General features: G+C 34.5%; 1 protein-coding gene across 5 annotated transcripts in view; it reads right to left on the reverse strand.

Annotated features, from left to right (window-relative positions):
* Positions 1 to 16,146, reverse strand: part of HMBOX1 (homeobox containing 1) — a 185,123-nt gene that overhangs the window by 28,737 nt on the left and 140,240 nt on the right. For all 5 annotated transcript variants that reach the window (XM_047090721.1, XM_047090720.1, XM_047090719.1 and 2 more), the window contains exon 6: positions 14,663 to 14,816. In XM_047090721.1, the coding sequence (XP_046946677.1) occupies positions 14,663 to 14,816 (154 nt within the window). The remainder of the gene's footprint in view (positions 1 to 14,662; positions 14,817 to 16,146) is intronic.

Consider the following 16,146-nt stretch of genomic DNA (forward strand, 5'->3'; position numbering starts at 1 on the left):
AGTAATCCTTACTACCTAAGCTCATAAAATGTAGGTGAACAATGATTTCTATGCATTTTCAGGTTGTAATACCCTTAAGGTATTTCATTACTATATGAACACAGAATTTGAGAGATCAGAACACAAGCTGACTGACAAAGTGCTGAGACAGATTATGTGAATATACATAAATACAGTCCTAGATAACTAGTCTTCTGATAGAACTTAGTTATCATGGAGGTGATTCTGTTCTTTGAAGTTATTAGTCTATTCATGTTGTTATGCTAAGCACCAATTATTTTCTAAAGATTTAATTCTAGGATTGGAAGTGTTTTCCTATCAAAAGCCATGGAGTCTAAGAACAAAGGGTCCACACAAAACAAATTATTTAGAATCATAGAGCAATACAATTTGAAAACTTGAAAGATCTTTGGAAATTATTTACTAATTCTTTGAAAGATATAATGGCCAATTTGTTTTTAAATGATAAAGGATCATAATACTTTATTCAATAAGTATAGGAAATACTAAAGTATACATTGCAGTTCACATTATGATCAACTAAGAACAGAGGTGTGATGGTAGAAGGTGTACTTAAAGGAAAAAAATGTGAGGGAGGGAAAAGGGAAGACTCAGAGGGCATGAGAGAAGTAAGAGATGAATAAAGAAGCACAGACAAGAAGAAATTCAGTGAAATGTGGTAAGTGGACTTTTGTCTTACTCATCTTTGCATCCCAATTCTTGGCATGCAGGTTAGCACACAGTAGACACTACACAAATGTTTATCACATAAAAATTAAAGAGGATAGAAAGAAAGGGCTGAGGGATACCTGGCTGGCTCAGTCAGAAGGGCATGCAGCTCTTGATCTCAGGTTCTTGAGTCTGAGCCCCACGTTGGGTGTAGAGATTACTTAATTAAGTAAATAAATAAACTTTTAAAAAAAGGGCTGAGAAGTTCAGCGAATATGCTTTTTTAAAAATCATATCCTATGGTTCATATGGGAATGGATTCAGAATAAGCAACTTAATCTCATTTCTTCTGTGAGTTTAGCCAAGTTGATTAACCTATTAACTATAGGTTCTTGGTTAAAAAAATAAACTATTTGAACTGTATGATCTTTAGGGTCTCTTCCTTATTCTCTGCAGAAATAGTGACCAAATATAGGTAAATAAAATCAAAGGAATGTTCTTAGCTCAAATGAGGCTAAACTAAATCAGTGGTCAGAAGATGCAATTTATATATTTTTGTACAATGGACACCAATTAGTCCCTTTATTGTTCATATGACACAGGTTGTCATTCAAAGAAACATCTGGATAGGTCCCAAGCTCTAAGAAGAGCAACATTAGGAAAACATTTTTTGTTTCTGGCTAGGTATATCTTACTGAAATGAGCACGGTCTCTTACTCCTTGGATTCCTATTTGGTATGAATACCATCAAATAATATTGGGACACTACAAAATAATACAGAAGGATACTGGGTGGTTATTTTTTCATTTTACAAAGTAACAGGATTCTGTCCAAGAGATAGAGTGCTTTTTTAAAAAAAAGGCGGGGAGGGATGTTACTAGGAGAACAAGCAGTTATTTCTCCATTTTTTAATGGTAAATAAAGTCTCAAACTATACTACACTAATAACTGCCCTATATAATGCAAAACATGAAGAAAACAAAATTAAAAGAAAATATGGCTTCATGAAATGGGAGCTGAAGTGGAGAAGACGTCCTGTGTAAAAATTTTTTAAATCACACAGTGGTAATTAAAAGTAATAAAAGAATGATGGGAAGCAGCACAATGAAAACAGAGTGGGTTAATATCACTGGGAGATTACTATAAAAGACCACAGAAGAAAAAAACATCTTCCAGGGCCACTTAAGTTTGAACCTATGCGACTCTTTGGTCTTTATTTTATGTATATACATACAACGTGTGTACTATATATCATCATATCATCATAATTCAGCATATTTCAAAGTCAAAAGACTAGGAAAAGGAATGTTCTCTGTAGGTCAGGGTTTTGATGACTGGCAAAACACGAGCAAGCTTGCACTGCAGTTGTCTGAGCCACACCCAGTCTGCAGTTAAATATAGAATTTAGTTTCTGGAACTATTGGTCTTCTTAACCTTCACAGTCCAAGTATTCACTGAAAAAATTAAAAGTAAAAAGGAGAAAGGAAAGAGACTGAAACCAAAATCCAAGTACTAATAAACTGTCCTGGGAAGAATTCCAAGATGCAGTAAATACAAGAGAATTAAATTACAGAAGCCTCAAGCAACATTCTAGAAACACACTTTACAAACTTATTTGTCTCTTCTATGCAGATTCTACCAGGATGTAGAACACACTTATACAAAATGTATTTGTGTAGTTAGACCCATGTCTCTAATTCAGATTATATATTCAGACTGTATAACATGTCAGTTTAACAGCAGTGACACCAAATTTAGAGCTATGATTTAATTTTGGTTTGTTATAGTATTGTGGTTGTGACGCTATTTTTGCTCATGAAGAGGCACTTTTATGCTAAGAAGCTATTTTTAGATGCTTAAATTGGGGGAGCAGGGAGGAGAGACACTCTCAAGCTAAAATTTTTAATACTGATTCTTTGCCGTTGGGAAGAATATTTTGGGTTTATTTTTAAAAGTTGTTTTGGGGGGCGCCTGGGTGGCGCAGTCGGTTAAGCGTCCGACTTCGGCCAGGTCACGATCTCGCGGTCCGGGAGTTCGAGCCCCGCGTCAGGCTCTGGGCTGATGGCTCAGAGCCTGGAGCCTGTTTCCGATTCTGTGTCTCCCTCTCTCTCTCTGCCCCTCGCCCGTTCATGCTCTGTCTCTCTCTGTCCCAAAAATAAATAAACGTTGAAAAAAAAAAATTTAAAAAAAAATTTAAAAAAAAAAAGTTGTTTTGGAGACTGACAAAAGTTAAACAGCAACAAAAAATGTTTTCTTTATAATTTCAGAGGGTTCTGGGCTTTAGTAATGATTTTGTTTTATATTGCTCACTGAAGATGAACATGGAAAGAGAAGGAACAAAAAAAATAGTATACAGGTATACTGGCTCCATAAAAAAATAAAAACATGCAATAAATAGTTTTAATTACAAATACACAAAGAATTACAAAATATTCATTTTTTCTCCGTTTTCCTGGACACAGATACAGACTGATCATTCAGCTACTGTGATGAAAATTAACAGCAAGAAGTACCCTATGTACACAAATCTGGCTCCAAAGCTAGTACTCTTAACCACTATGTGCTATTTCTTCTACCTGTCACAGCCAGGTACTCTTACATTTATTCCTGTATCTAGTTAAAGTCCTCTCCAAGTGGTTGCTTCTCTTTCTATCTCGCTTAATTGGGCTGAAAACCCTACATACGGAGATTTGAAGTGTTCTTTTCTCTTTCTCCCTTAAGGCCAGAACAGGTGCACGGCCAGGTTTCATTCTTTTGTGTCCCAGTCATATCCTAACACTCCAGAGCCACACCTGTTTCCACATACCCTGCCCAAATTGCTGAAAGGGGAAAAGAAAGGAAAAAAGGAAGGAGTACATTAGACACCTTGTTCCTGGGCCATAAAGCCTCCAACACTTCTGACCATAAACTCTAAAGACTCAAGCCAACTAGGTTCATCATCCCTCTACTCCTTTCACCTAGAAGGTCTCCATCCCTAGCACCTTGCCTCATACCTAGTAAGTCCTTTGTTGAATTAGCAAAAGGATGGTTAGGTTTGCTGAAGAAAAACCACATTTGAGTCTGACATTACATTATTTGCACAAGCAGCTATTTCTGACTTATGATATATATGATATTTTCTCCTCTTGTGAGTATGCAAACTACTGGAGGTAAGCTTACCTCAATGCTAGCACATAGCAGATGCTATAAAAATAAATGAATAACTATTAGTCAATTATTCTATTTTATCCATTCAAATCTAGTCAGGTCCTCTTTAAATTTGTAACAATAATCTTTTTTTTAATCATGGAAATTTTCAAATCTATACATGTTTGTGTTTCTGAGTGTTTCACTCGCCTCATTTAAACAGGAAGCATGTCACCATGAGGAGAACGCGAGTTGGCAGAGAGAGCAAAGTGTGAAATAATTGTTTAGGATACTGGGAAAGACTGAACCAGGTGGGTATAGTATGAATGTCTGGCAGAATTACAGGCCCACTTGAGGTTCATGGTCATGAATTTAAAATGAGATCAGTCTGCAGAGTTTAAAGTTTTCTCTAGCCATATTTAGCTACAAAAATGCAGAAACAGTATAAGCAAAATGCAAGACGTGGATTTGACCAGGGATCACTGATACACTGTGGCTTTAACTGTACCTGATATAATGATGCCTCCTAAATCTCCTTTTCTAGAGACACTGAGATCTCTTAACATCTTGAAATGAGTTCGCAAAGTTCTAAGTGGAAAGAACTTAAATGGAAAAAGAACACTGGCTCAACACCAGTTATGAGGAAGGCATTCTACTGTGTGCTTTACATACATGATCTCATGCAACTCTTCTCATAACAGCATCTCCCATTTTATAGAAAACTGAAATTCTGAAGGATTAACATAAAATGAAGCTGGGACTAAACCGTAAATCTGTATGACTCTGAAGCCCATCCGCTTTTTACTGTATCGTAATACTTAACTCTTCTTTTTCTAAATATTTCAAATATTAAGAGATGTTGAATGATTTGCCCAAAATCAAACTATTTTCTAAAGGTACAGATTCTGTTTCCCAGAATCTGTTAAGTTCTCTTTTACACCTCCTGCTTTGTCATTTCTATGTTCAGTCTGTAACTAGGTTAGGTTGTTCTTTTCTTCCACATTTTTTTCTTATACCTATTACCTTCTATCCATTTTGTTTGCTTTGATATTATCCTTTGGGCCCTCGTCACTCATGCATAGACTACTCTAACAGCTTCCTAGCTGGCCTTCATTTTTCCCACTTCCAATCCATTTACATGTAGGCTAGTCATACTTCCTTCCTCTAATGCTCTTACATAAAATCTGTAAATAATAAAATATATACAGTACAAAATTTTGAAGATTAAATAAGGTCAACTGTCATACAGAATTATCAGTAAGATCAATAATTGTATACAAACTGTATATACTTATTCAAATATAAGATGCCTTAAGATATATGCGGGCAGGTACTACAACTTAACATTTATTTAAATTTTATTTACCCTTGGCTCTAGGCATCTGGTATGTGTTCAAATACATACTTGATTGGCTGATTTCTTGCCTATCTTCCATACTCTTACTAATATTATCTAACAGACGATTCTAATCAGGTACAATCTCCTTTCTGAGAAAGCCTGAACACCAAGCTGTGGTAATAAATTAAGCATGGGACTTATTTAATTATAGCATGCACAGTATGACTAAGTCCTGTATAATCAAGGTAGAGATGCTCCTAACGAAAAACTCCACGTTCTGCCACAAAGAACTTAGTGATAATCTAATATTATAATACTCTTTTTCTCCTTCTCTAATTGGTGAACTAGAATCTGTCATCCATCAAAATGCAACCAAAATGTCATCATTTTGTTAAAGTCTCTTTCCTCTGATTGTCTGCATCTTATGGTCCCATAAACTCAAGTACCCATCTTCATAATAGCATTTATTCCTCAGTTCTGTAATTGCTTATACTATAATGCTCTGCTATATGCTTACTATAATGTAAAGGAATATATTTCAGGGTAACTAAAGAGTTGATGAGGGAAAGTTCTTCTTTATAGAAGAATTAGCTAATGCAGAAGAAATGAAAAAACTGGAAGATAACCATTTAAAAAATTTTTAATGTTTATTTATTTTTGAGAGAAAGAGAAAGAGCGCACGAGCAGGGAAGTGACAGAGAGAGGGAGACACAGAATCTGAAGCAGGCTCCAAGCTGTCAGCACACAGCCCGACGCACAGCTTGAACCCATGGACTGTGAGATCACGACCTGAGCCAAAGTTGGATGCTTAACTAACTGAACCACTCAGGCACCCTAGGAATATAACTATTTTGTAACCCCTTATTAAAAAAGTGACTAGGAAAAAGTCATTAGTGGATGACACAACAGTGATTCTCAATCCTAGCTGTACTTTAAAATCACTTGGGAACTTTTCAAATATACCTCTGCCTATGTCCCTGTGGTCAGGGGTAGTGTCTCACTGATATTTTTAAAACCTCCCAGGTGCTCCTAATATGCAGTCAAAATTAGGAATCACTGCCCTAAAACTATTCACTAGATGGGGAACTTACTAATAAGTGGATCAAGATGACAGAACTGAATCCCATGGTTAATCCTATAGTTACTAAAAATGGGACAACCAGACATAATGTGCCTCCTTATATGATGTACTAGTAAGGACAAAGTAGCCAAAAGAGCTAAACCAAAATCGAATGAGGACTCTAGATCTAACTACCACTCTACAGAAAATATGAGGTGATGTTAAGAGACACATAAGAGGATGTAATTGACCAAACCTAAAATGTGGGAAATTCAATACAACAAATGCCTTAGTATCTTCAACAAATGAACAACATGAACAAAGTGTGTGTGTATGTGTGCGTGTGTGTGTGCATGTGTGTGTGCGTGTGTGTGCGCATGCACACGTGTAAGGAACTGTTACAAATTAAAAGACTCAAGAGACACATCTATCAAATGCAGCATGTATAAATACTTTTGATAAACAAGTGAATGAATGAATGCAAATTGAAAGACTCAAGAGACATACTACCAAATGTAGCATATATAAATACTTTTGATAAACAGGCGAATGAATGAATGAATGCATGCATGCATGCATACTAAAGGAGAAAAAGACCAATCATTATAAATAATAAATTCTTAAATCTTATACTCTGAAAAACAGGGCTGGGTGTGGAAAGCAGGGTTAGATGTGGATACAGAAGCAAAATAATTTTGATATGGGAATGAGTAAAATCTGTTTCTGTCACTGTCATATAGAAAATCTTCTAAAATATTTCAGTAGACTTAATGTTTGCTTTTTAATTTGTATTTGTATTTGCCTTATGATTTTGAGTAAAAAGAAAAAGAAAAACAAATTATTATGGGGCAAATATACCCATTATTTTCTTTATTGGGGATGAGTTACAGTTGTTCTATATCACAGCCATCTAATAAAATTTTCTGCAGTGATACAAATATTCCATATAAAATTTTCTGTGATAGAAATACTGTCTAAAACTACAGTCAGTAGCCATACACAACTAGTAGGTACTTAAATTGTGGCTAGTGTGACTGAAGAATTGAATTTTAAATTTTATTTCATCTTAAGTAATTTAAATTTAAATAGTCACATGTCACCACCGTATCAGACAGTGCAGTTCTAGATGACTACAGCTCTCCTCTCCACCTGCAATGTTTGCCCTTTTCCTTTTACTTCATTAACTCCTACCACATCCTCTATTATAATATCTCACAGCACCATGAACCTTTCCTTTCATACATGTATTACCATTGCAATTTTACCTCGATTTGTCTAATTATCTGTTAAATGTCTGTCTCTCCAAGCTGATTGTAAACTCCAAGACTGAAGGAACTTTTATGCTCACACCATTGCATTGTATAGTGACATTTGTTTATTTGTTAAGTAAATGTTATTAGATAACATTGTGTAGTTGAGGTTTTGGTAATGAAGACATTCATTTCTCATAATTCTACATGATTTGATCCAAAATTTAGATCTTTAACACACATACAATATATGTACAAAAGTAGAGAAGACTGTACTATGAACCCCCAAGTAAGTACTACAGAAGCTATAGAAACCATCAACTTACAAATACTACTCTTGTTTGACCCACACCCTTGCCTCTGCCTTTCCACTTTGTGTTATTTTGAAGTAAATCCCAGATATCATATCATTTCATCATATTCTATATTTTAGTACATATTTCTAAAAGACAAAAACTCTTTTATAAATGTAGTACCACTTACATACAAGCTACCATTATCATAACTGAAATTAGAATCATCATTTATCCAGCGTATCAAATTTCTTTAATTGGCTAATACATTTTTAAAAAAACACTTGAAATAACTGAGTTATTATATTCTTAGTATCTCTCACATCATGGATTTTGTTGACCTGAATTCCTCATAGTATTGTTTGACAGAACTTTGTTTAATATTTCCTACCAACCTAGAGCTAGACCTACACGCTTGATTTGATTCAGGTTCACTTTTGTTAGCAGAATACTCTATGTGGGTGGTGGTGTTTATATCCTCCAAGAGGTATATAATGCCTGATTGTCTGTCTTTTTGTTAGCACCTATTCATGATCATTGTCAGATCTATTATTTCATTAGGAGTTTACACAATGAAGATATTTTAATTATATTATTCCTTTTTCATTTATTAGTTGAGATCCTTCATTAAAGAAAGCCTTTTGGTTAATCAGGGATAAAGTTCATATGTGAAAGACAAGTTAAATAGTTCTTTCCTTTTACCACTTTTAAATATTTAGTTGGTTCTCTAACATTCTCTTGGTGTGACCAATAATTTTTTAGTAGCATTATTATATATGGATTTTTAATAAGTTTTTTGTGCTTCAATCTATTATCAATGGTAATAATAATAATGGTAATATAATTCAATGTTCAAATTACCCCCATCTTTGGAAGGGGGGGCCTCTTCAAGGTAGCTCCTGAGTCCCTTTGGTATTACTCACTTATCTGTAATGGCCTTCTTGCTTTAACAGGATCTCTAGTCTTATCATGTATATTTCCTGTGCCAAGTCTAGAATCAGACATTTCTCCAAGGAGTGCTAATGGCACTTATGACCACACTCTGTGCCCTAGGACTGCTAATGTCTACTAAGTTGATCACTGTTCATGGGTTGAGTTAAGCAGAGATGGAAAGTACACCCCCTCCTTTTTTCCAAGAGAAACTATAACAAATTCACATTCTTATTTATAATTCATATTCAAGATTTTGGGATTTCCCACCAAAGTATAGCTGGCTTCTTAGCAGATATTGGCAAGCTGATCCTAAAATTCATGTGGAAATACAAGGAATCCAGAATAGCTGAAACAATCTTAAAAAAGAAGGAAGTGGAAAATTTGTATTTCCAGATTTCAAAATTTACTACAATAAAACAGTAATCATGACAGGGTGATATACAGATCAGTGGAAAAGAATAGAAAAGAAGAGATCCTTCACATTTTTAGTCAACTGATTTTTGACAAGGGTACCAAGACTAGTCAGTGGGAAAAGAATAGTTCTTTCAACAGTGTTGGGACAACTGGATGTCGCATGCAAAAGAATGATGTTCAGTCCCTAACCTCACTCACATCAGATGTAAAAATTAACTCTAATGGATCAAAGACCTAAATTTAAGAGTTAAAAGTACAAAACGCTTAGAAGAAACATAGAAATAAATCTTGTGACTTTGATGTAGGCACAGCTTTCTTAGACAAGCCAATAAAGGTGCAAACAACAGACGAGAAAATAAACTGGACTTTATGAAAGTCAAAAACTTGTGTACTCCAAGATCATCATCAAGAATGTGAAAAGACTACCCACAGAATGGGAGAAAATATTTGGAAACCATGTATAAGTGACTTGTATGTAGAATACATAAAGAAAACTTACAATTCAATATACAAAGACAAATAACCCAATTTAAAAAATTGACAAAGGATCTGGATAGACATTTCTCTAAAGATGAAATACAAATAGCCAATGAAAAGATGCCCAACATTATTGGCCAGGGAAATGCAAATCAAAACCACAGTGAGAATCTACTTTGCACACACTAGGAGGGTAGTAACAGTAAGACAGATAATAAGTATTGGTGAGAAACTGGAACCATCATACAGTGCTGGGTGGAATGTAAAATGGTACATCTGCTTTGGAAAACAGTCTGGCAGTTTTTCAAAAGGCTGAACACATTACTATATGACCCAGTAATTCCACTAGTACACAAATTTTGTTGACGGCAGCATTAGCAATGATAGCTGGAAAAGGGAAACAACTCCAAATGTCTATCAACAGATGAATGAATAAATAAACTATGGCATATCTATACAATGGAATATTATTTGGCAACAAAAAGGAATGCAGTATGTCAAACCTACAACATGGATGGACCTTGAAGATATGCTAAGTGAAAGAAGTGAGTCACACATGGCCACATTTGGATTATTCCATTCATATGAAATGTCCAGAATAGGCAAAATCTACATTCAGAGAACGCAGATTAATGGTTATGTAGGGTTGGGGGAGAATGAGTGGAAAAGGAGTGACTGTTACTGGATACAAGGGCTTTTTAGGGGGTGAAGCGAATATTCTAAAACTGATTATGGTGATGGTTGCATGACTGTAAATACACTAAAAAGCACTGAATGGTATACTTTACTTAGGTGAACTGTATCTCAATAAGACTTGTGAAAAGAATAAATTCGAGATAAATTTCTATATGCACACACATACACATTATAGTGTTTTACTTATTTTGATTTTATGTTTATATCTGTTTTACACCAAAAACTTTGATTCCTAGGAACATTAATTATGATTGTCTTATTTATATCTGTATCTATACAAATAAAAATAGCAACTGGGTAACAATATTAATATTATCAAATTAGTAAAAACAAGGTAAGATTTTTTTGTAGTTCTTCTTATCCTAAGCTGTATTCCACCAAGAAGCATAGTCAAAATACTGTGTTATAAAGTTATTTGATATAGGTTATGAATGTTTAAGTCAGTGAGGTTTGTTTCATTATATTTTAGGGGTCACCTTCCCCCCCCCATTTCAACTTAATTTTGTTTTATAAATACATAAAATATTTACATGGTTACAATGTCAAAACAGGGTATATTTAGAGAAGTTGACCTTCTATTCTTGTTCCTTCTGTTTTTTCTTTCTCTTCTGCTATTGGTAGCCGTTTTATTTTATGGTGTATTCCTTCATTTTAAAACAAATTATAAGCAAATATATAAATACATAAGTGATAGCCAACTATATACAACAGACAAAAAATGTTTTTTTTAAACATTATATTCTGGAGATCACTGTATATAGAAAAGTATTCATTCCAGTAGTTACAAAAATGTAACAAAGCCTTACGAAATATTTAATAGTGATAGTACAGAAGGACACAGTATGATTTTCATTCTCTAGGAAGGAAAATTCATTCCTTTTGTTGTGGCATAGCACTCTATTATTCGAGCCTGCACATCCAATGTGTGGGTGCACTATAATTTAATTACCCAAGTCCACCACCCATAGACACACCGGTTGTATTCAATATTTTGACATTATTGCAAACAGGGATGCTGTATTTATATTTTTGTCAGTTTACCTCTGGGATAATTTTCTAGAAATGGGAATGCTGAGTCAAAAGGCAAATCTGTGAATAACTGTCCCTAATAATGTCAAATTCCTGTCCACAGAAGTTGTTCCATTTTGCATTCCCCACAGGCAGTATGTGAGAGTGCCCATTTCCCTACAGCTCAATCAATATGAAAATGTTATGGAACTTTTGGATTTTTGCCAGTGTGATAGGATAAGAATAGTATCTCAGTGTAATTTTAATATGAATTTCTCTTAGTATGAGTTAAATTGAACATCTTTTTATATGTTCAAGAGCCATTTGCATTTGCTTTTCTGCTGATATCTTTAGTTTTCTACAGAGCTGTTGGTCTCTCTCTTATAAAAGCTGTTTATACATCAGGGATAATAATATGTGGCCAATATTTTTTCCAATTTTTCTTTTGTTTTTATTTTTTCTCCCCAAAGTTTTTTTTCTTTTTCAAAAAAGTTTACTTATTTATTTTGAGAGAGAGAGATAGCAGAAGTTGGGGAGGGGCAGAGAGAGAGGGGGAGAAAGAATCCCAAGCAGGCTCGCCACTGCTAATGCAGAGCCCGATGCAGAGCTTGAGCCCATGAAACCATGAGATTGTGACCTGGGCTGAAACCAAGAGTTGGACACTTAATCGGCTGAGCCACCTGGGAGCCCCCTCAAAGTTTATCTTTTACTTTATGTAATCAAATTTATCAATCCTTTCTCATATTTTGGATTTTGAGTCCTAGTTAGGAAAAACTTCACCATTTCCAGGATACCCATACTTTCTTCCATTATTTATATGGACTACCTTTTTTGATTCATCTGAAATTTGTCTTGTGTACGGTATGAAGAATGGAGTGACTTTCACTTCTACTAATATATTTGAGTAACCCTAGTACTTTGCTGGATTTACAGTCTGTGCATAAATATTTATCCACCTACTCAGTGTAGGAAAAAACATCACACATTGCTCTGAGGCTAGGGAATTTTATATTCCATGTTAGAAAATAAAAAGTTCCACTTTCACAAAATGAAATCATTCCATGATCTTCTGTACTAATGCTATTTAATACTTTGAAAGGCTTTTTGCGTTTCTACAACTACTGGAATAAACCACATACTTTCTTACTGGTTGTGCCAAGTAAGATAAAATTAAACCTAAGATAACCAATTCCTGGATACACTTATTAAAATTAAGGTTAAAAAATGAAAATTAAGATTAAATGGGAGTCTTACATGGGGTAAGTGCTCAATGTTTTTTTAACTGAAATTTAATTAGTGTGATTCCATGGGTAGATTTTGTTGCTTTGGGAAAAAATAAAAAGAATCGCAAAGCTTATGAGGTTCAATTCTGAAAATGCATTAGGAATATCGTCTATCATTATTAATATGATCAATTTTATTATTTTTCCCATCCCTAATATTATCAATTTTAAAATTAATCTCTCCTCATACAAACATTATGTGATAAATGTATATTGATATCTTTTTTTTTTTTAATTTTTTTTTCAACGTTTATTTATTTTTGGGACAGAGAGAGACAGAGAATGAACGGGGGAGGGGCAGAGAGAGAGGGAGACACAGAATCGGAAACAGGCTCCAGGCTCTGAGCCATCAGCCCAGAGCCCGACGCAGGGCTCAAACTCACAGACCGTGAGATCGTGACCTGGCTGAAGTCGGACACTTAACCGACTGCGCCACCCAGGCGCCCCTATATTGGTATCTTTATGAGTAAATTAAATGGCTGAATCAGTAGCAAAATTAGAACTTATACCAACTAGAAACTAATACCAAAGCCTACTTTGTTACCAAGAGGAAAAGGTATAGTACCACAAATAATTTTTAAGTTTGGTATTATTTAAATTTATGTGTGTTATGTGTAAGTTCTGAGGAAATTTTTTAATAGAATAAAAATTTTTAGATGAAAAAAATAAAGCAGATTATAAACGTCAGGTCTCTGGGATGAAAATGTCTCACTCTTCTATTTTAACTGCTCAAGCATATAAGGATTTGTTATTCAATGAATGGCCTCTACGCTAATCTACAATAGAGTAAGAAAAGTTATAGATGATAACATCAATGAATAATCTATAGTCTCATTTTGGCTACTGGATCCAACATCCTCATTAAGCAAATCTTTTAATTTCAATCTAATCACAAGAACAAAAAACATGGCCTCAACTTCGGCATTTTAAATCTCCTTCTACTTCAGGTAGTGATGTCTAATGAGCTGGGAGATAATCAGGAAATAGGCAGGAAGAGAGATGACAGAAGTCCAGATGATATATTAAAAACCTTCATTTTATAGATAAAAAAGTTACTGCTTAGAGTTTGTGAGCTGCACAAAGTTGCACAGTTGGTTAACGGCAAAGCCAAATCCGGGTTTCAGGTCTTTGACTCGCAGTCAAATGCTCTTTCCAGTTTGCTGTTCGACTGATCAGATTAGACAATTGGGGAAAAAAGGTGAAGCTGGCTCAATGTCAATATGTATTCTATGTCAACATTGTATTCTATGTAAACATATTCTATGTTTAACTTAGAAGTTAAACCCAGTTTTAAACGTTCAATTCCATTCTTTTCCAGTATTGAAATTATTGAGAAATCTCAATATGAACATTCAATTGTTTTTACCTTTGCCTAATATATTCTTTTTTCTCTATATTTATTCTTGGGAAGTAAATAGTTTTTAAGTGGAAAATTATTACCTTATTGAATATAAAACTCTCCATCAAAACAGAATTCCATAAACATTACTTTTAGGTAGGAGACTAAAAGGGCAATTCTACTACAGGATCTACCCTAAATATACTGAACATTTAATAATCATATTTAATTAATCTATACCATTTTGGATAGAAAAACAGAAGCTAAGATCAAATTCCAATCTAAAACATACTGAGTATACTGACTATGGATATGGTACTGGTGCTAGAGTCAGAAGATAAATTAACAAATCAAAGTAAAAAACAGTATTTTTAACTTTTAGGACTGAGCTCATTTAGGCCATACTCCTGATTGAAGGAAGTAAAATCTCAGTGGCCTTCTATATAATTATTCAATATTTCTGATGAAAATAAGACTTCAAAGAGCATTTCCAAAATAAAATATAAAGATCTAAACTCAGAAAAAGTCTTCTAAAGTTTCTTAAGTTACTGAGAACACTATTTAGTTATAGTCATACATGTTAACTCCAGTTTTATGAATTATAAATGGTAAGATCTTATTTCAATAATATAACGTTTATAATACCCCAAAATATATTTTGAGATAGAACCTACATCCCAAATTACTCGTCTGAAATGGAAACTGTCCAAATCTATCTGAAGTTTCTCTCTTTCCTAAGTTTGGGACATTGATCACGGGAAAGGAGACACATACCTTTCCATGACAGCGAGGCACTCCTTTCTCCAGGTAAATCGACTCCCTCGTCGTAGTCGGAAGGTGCCAGATGTGGCAGAGACTGGGGGAGGTGTTTGTCTCCATTCTGGGTCCTCTATTGGAATGGGGGCTGGTCTCATACTTAGTGTAGCCCCTGAAACAAACAAGACTTTTTAGCAAAATACCTTGCAATTTATTAAAACCAATGACAAATATAATCATGAAATCAACAATAAATTTTTGTCCTTCTATTGAAACTTGTGAGCCAAATACATTTGCTATTTACATTAAAAAAAAAAAAAAATCCCCAGGGTCTCTCACAGTGCCCCATGCCAGTGCAAACTGTTGCCTTGAAACATTGCCTGGCTACTGTGCCACAGGCTACCGGCACTGAAGCATGGAGAAATAAAAATTTTGCCCAAACAAAAATCCAAAGGGAAAAAAACTCTCCTTAAAAAATTCATCATTAATTATTTTAAAATGTCAAATTTTTTTGGTCGCTTGTCATTCATGTCATTTTTTGAAACAAAGCCCAAAATCTCTCTCTTTAGGGGAATAGGGAAGTGTTGGTCTTTGAACTAGTGAGAACTTAATTTTCCTTAAAACAAATGTTTATTTATTTATTTAAAGTTTATTTATTTTGAGAGAAAGACTGTGAGTGTGAGTTGGGGAGGGGCAGAGAGAGAGGGAGAGAGAAGACAATGACATGCAGGTTCTACACTAACAGTGCAGAGCCCAACGTGGGGCTCAAACCCACGAACCTAGAGATCATTACCTGAGCTGGTATCAAGAGTTGGACGACGCTCAACCAACTGAGCCACCCAGGCACCCGTTTTAATCTTTTTGAACAATATACATTTCAAAACTTTTCATTACCACTCAAAGGACTTTTGTTATTGAGAAAATGGAGCCCTTAAAGAATGTATGCAGGTAGAAGATGAATTTAAAATAATCCTAAATATTGTAAACTCTTAAAGAAAAAAAGTTAAATATAGCACAAAGGCAGTAAGGTAGTTTTGACATGATGTTAGTCTATTAGGTAACTAAATTAGATCTCCAAAGGTCTACCACCTCTTAAAGCTATACTATTTTCTGTTACCTCTTAAATGTAATAAAACCAATGGGGAAAAATGTAACTGGGATATTTTATTAATTTAGACTAGCCTTTTCTCAAATAATGAACTTCTGATAATGCGTGTATTCACCATTCGCCAACCTCCCCCCCCCCTTCTTTTGGCTTGCTATAGACTTAGCTTGCTATAGAAGCTATGAATAAAACAAAACAAAACAAAAGAGCATTACTGTCTCTGAACTCTGTAGACTTATTTCAAAGAATTTAAATATAACTTGGTATGCATTCACAGAGCTCAGTCCCTGGATCTCCCATTGTTCCTTCATTCTTTATACTGTTAAATTCATCTTCCCAAAGCATAATTATGATCACAGCATTCCAGTGACCAAAAGCCTTCAAAAAGTTCCCTCTG

The sequence above is a fragment of the Lynx rufus genome, unplaced genomic scaffold (genome assembly GCF_022079265.1).
Source record: "Lynx rufus isolate CCGP_SWC_20201006 ecotype Redwood Valley unplaced genomic scaffold, mLynRuf1.p SCAF_3, whole genome shotgun sequence".
Classification (NCBI taxonomy): Eukaryota; Metazoa; Chordata; class Mammalia; order Carnivora; family Felidae; genus Lynx; species Lynx rufus.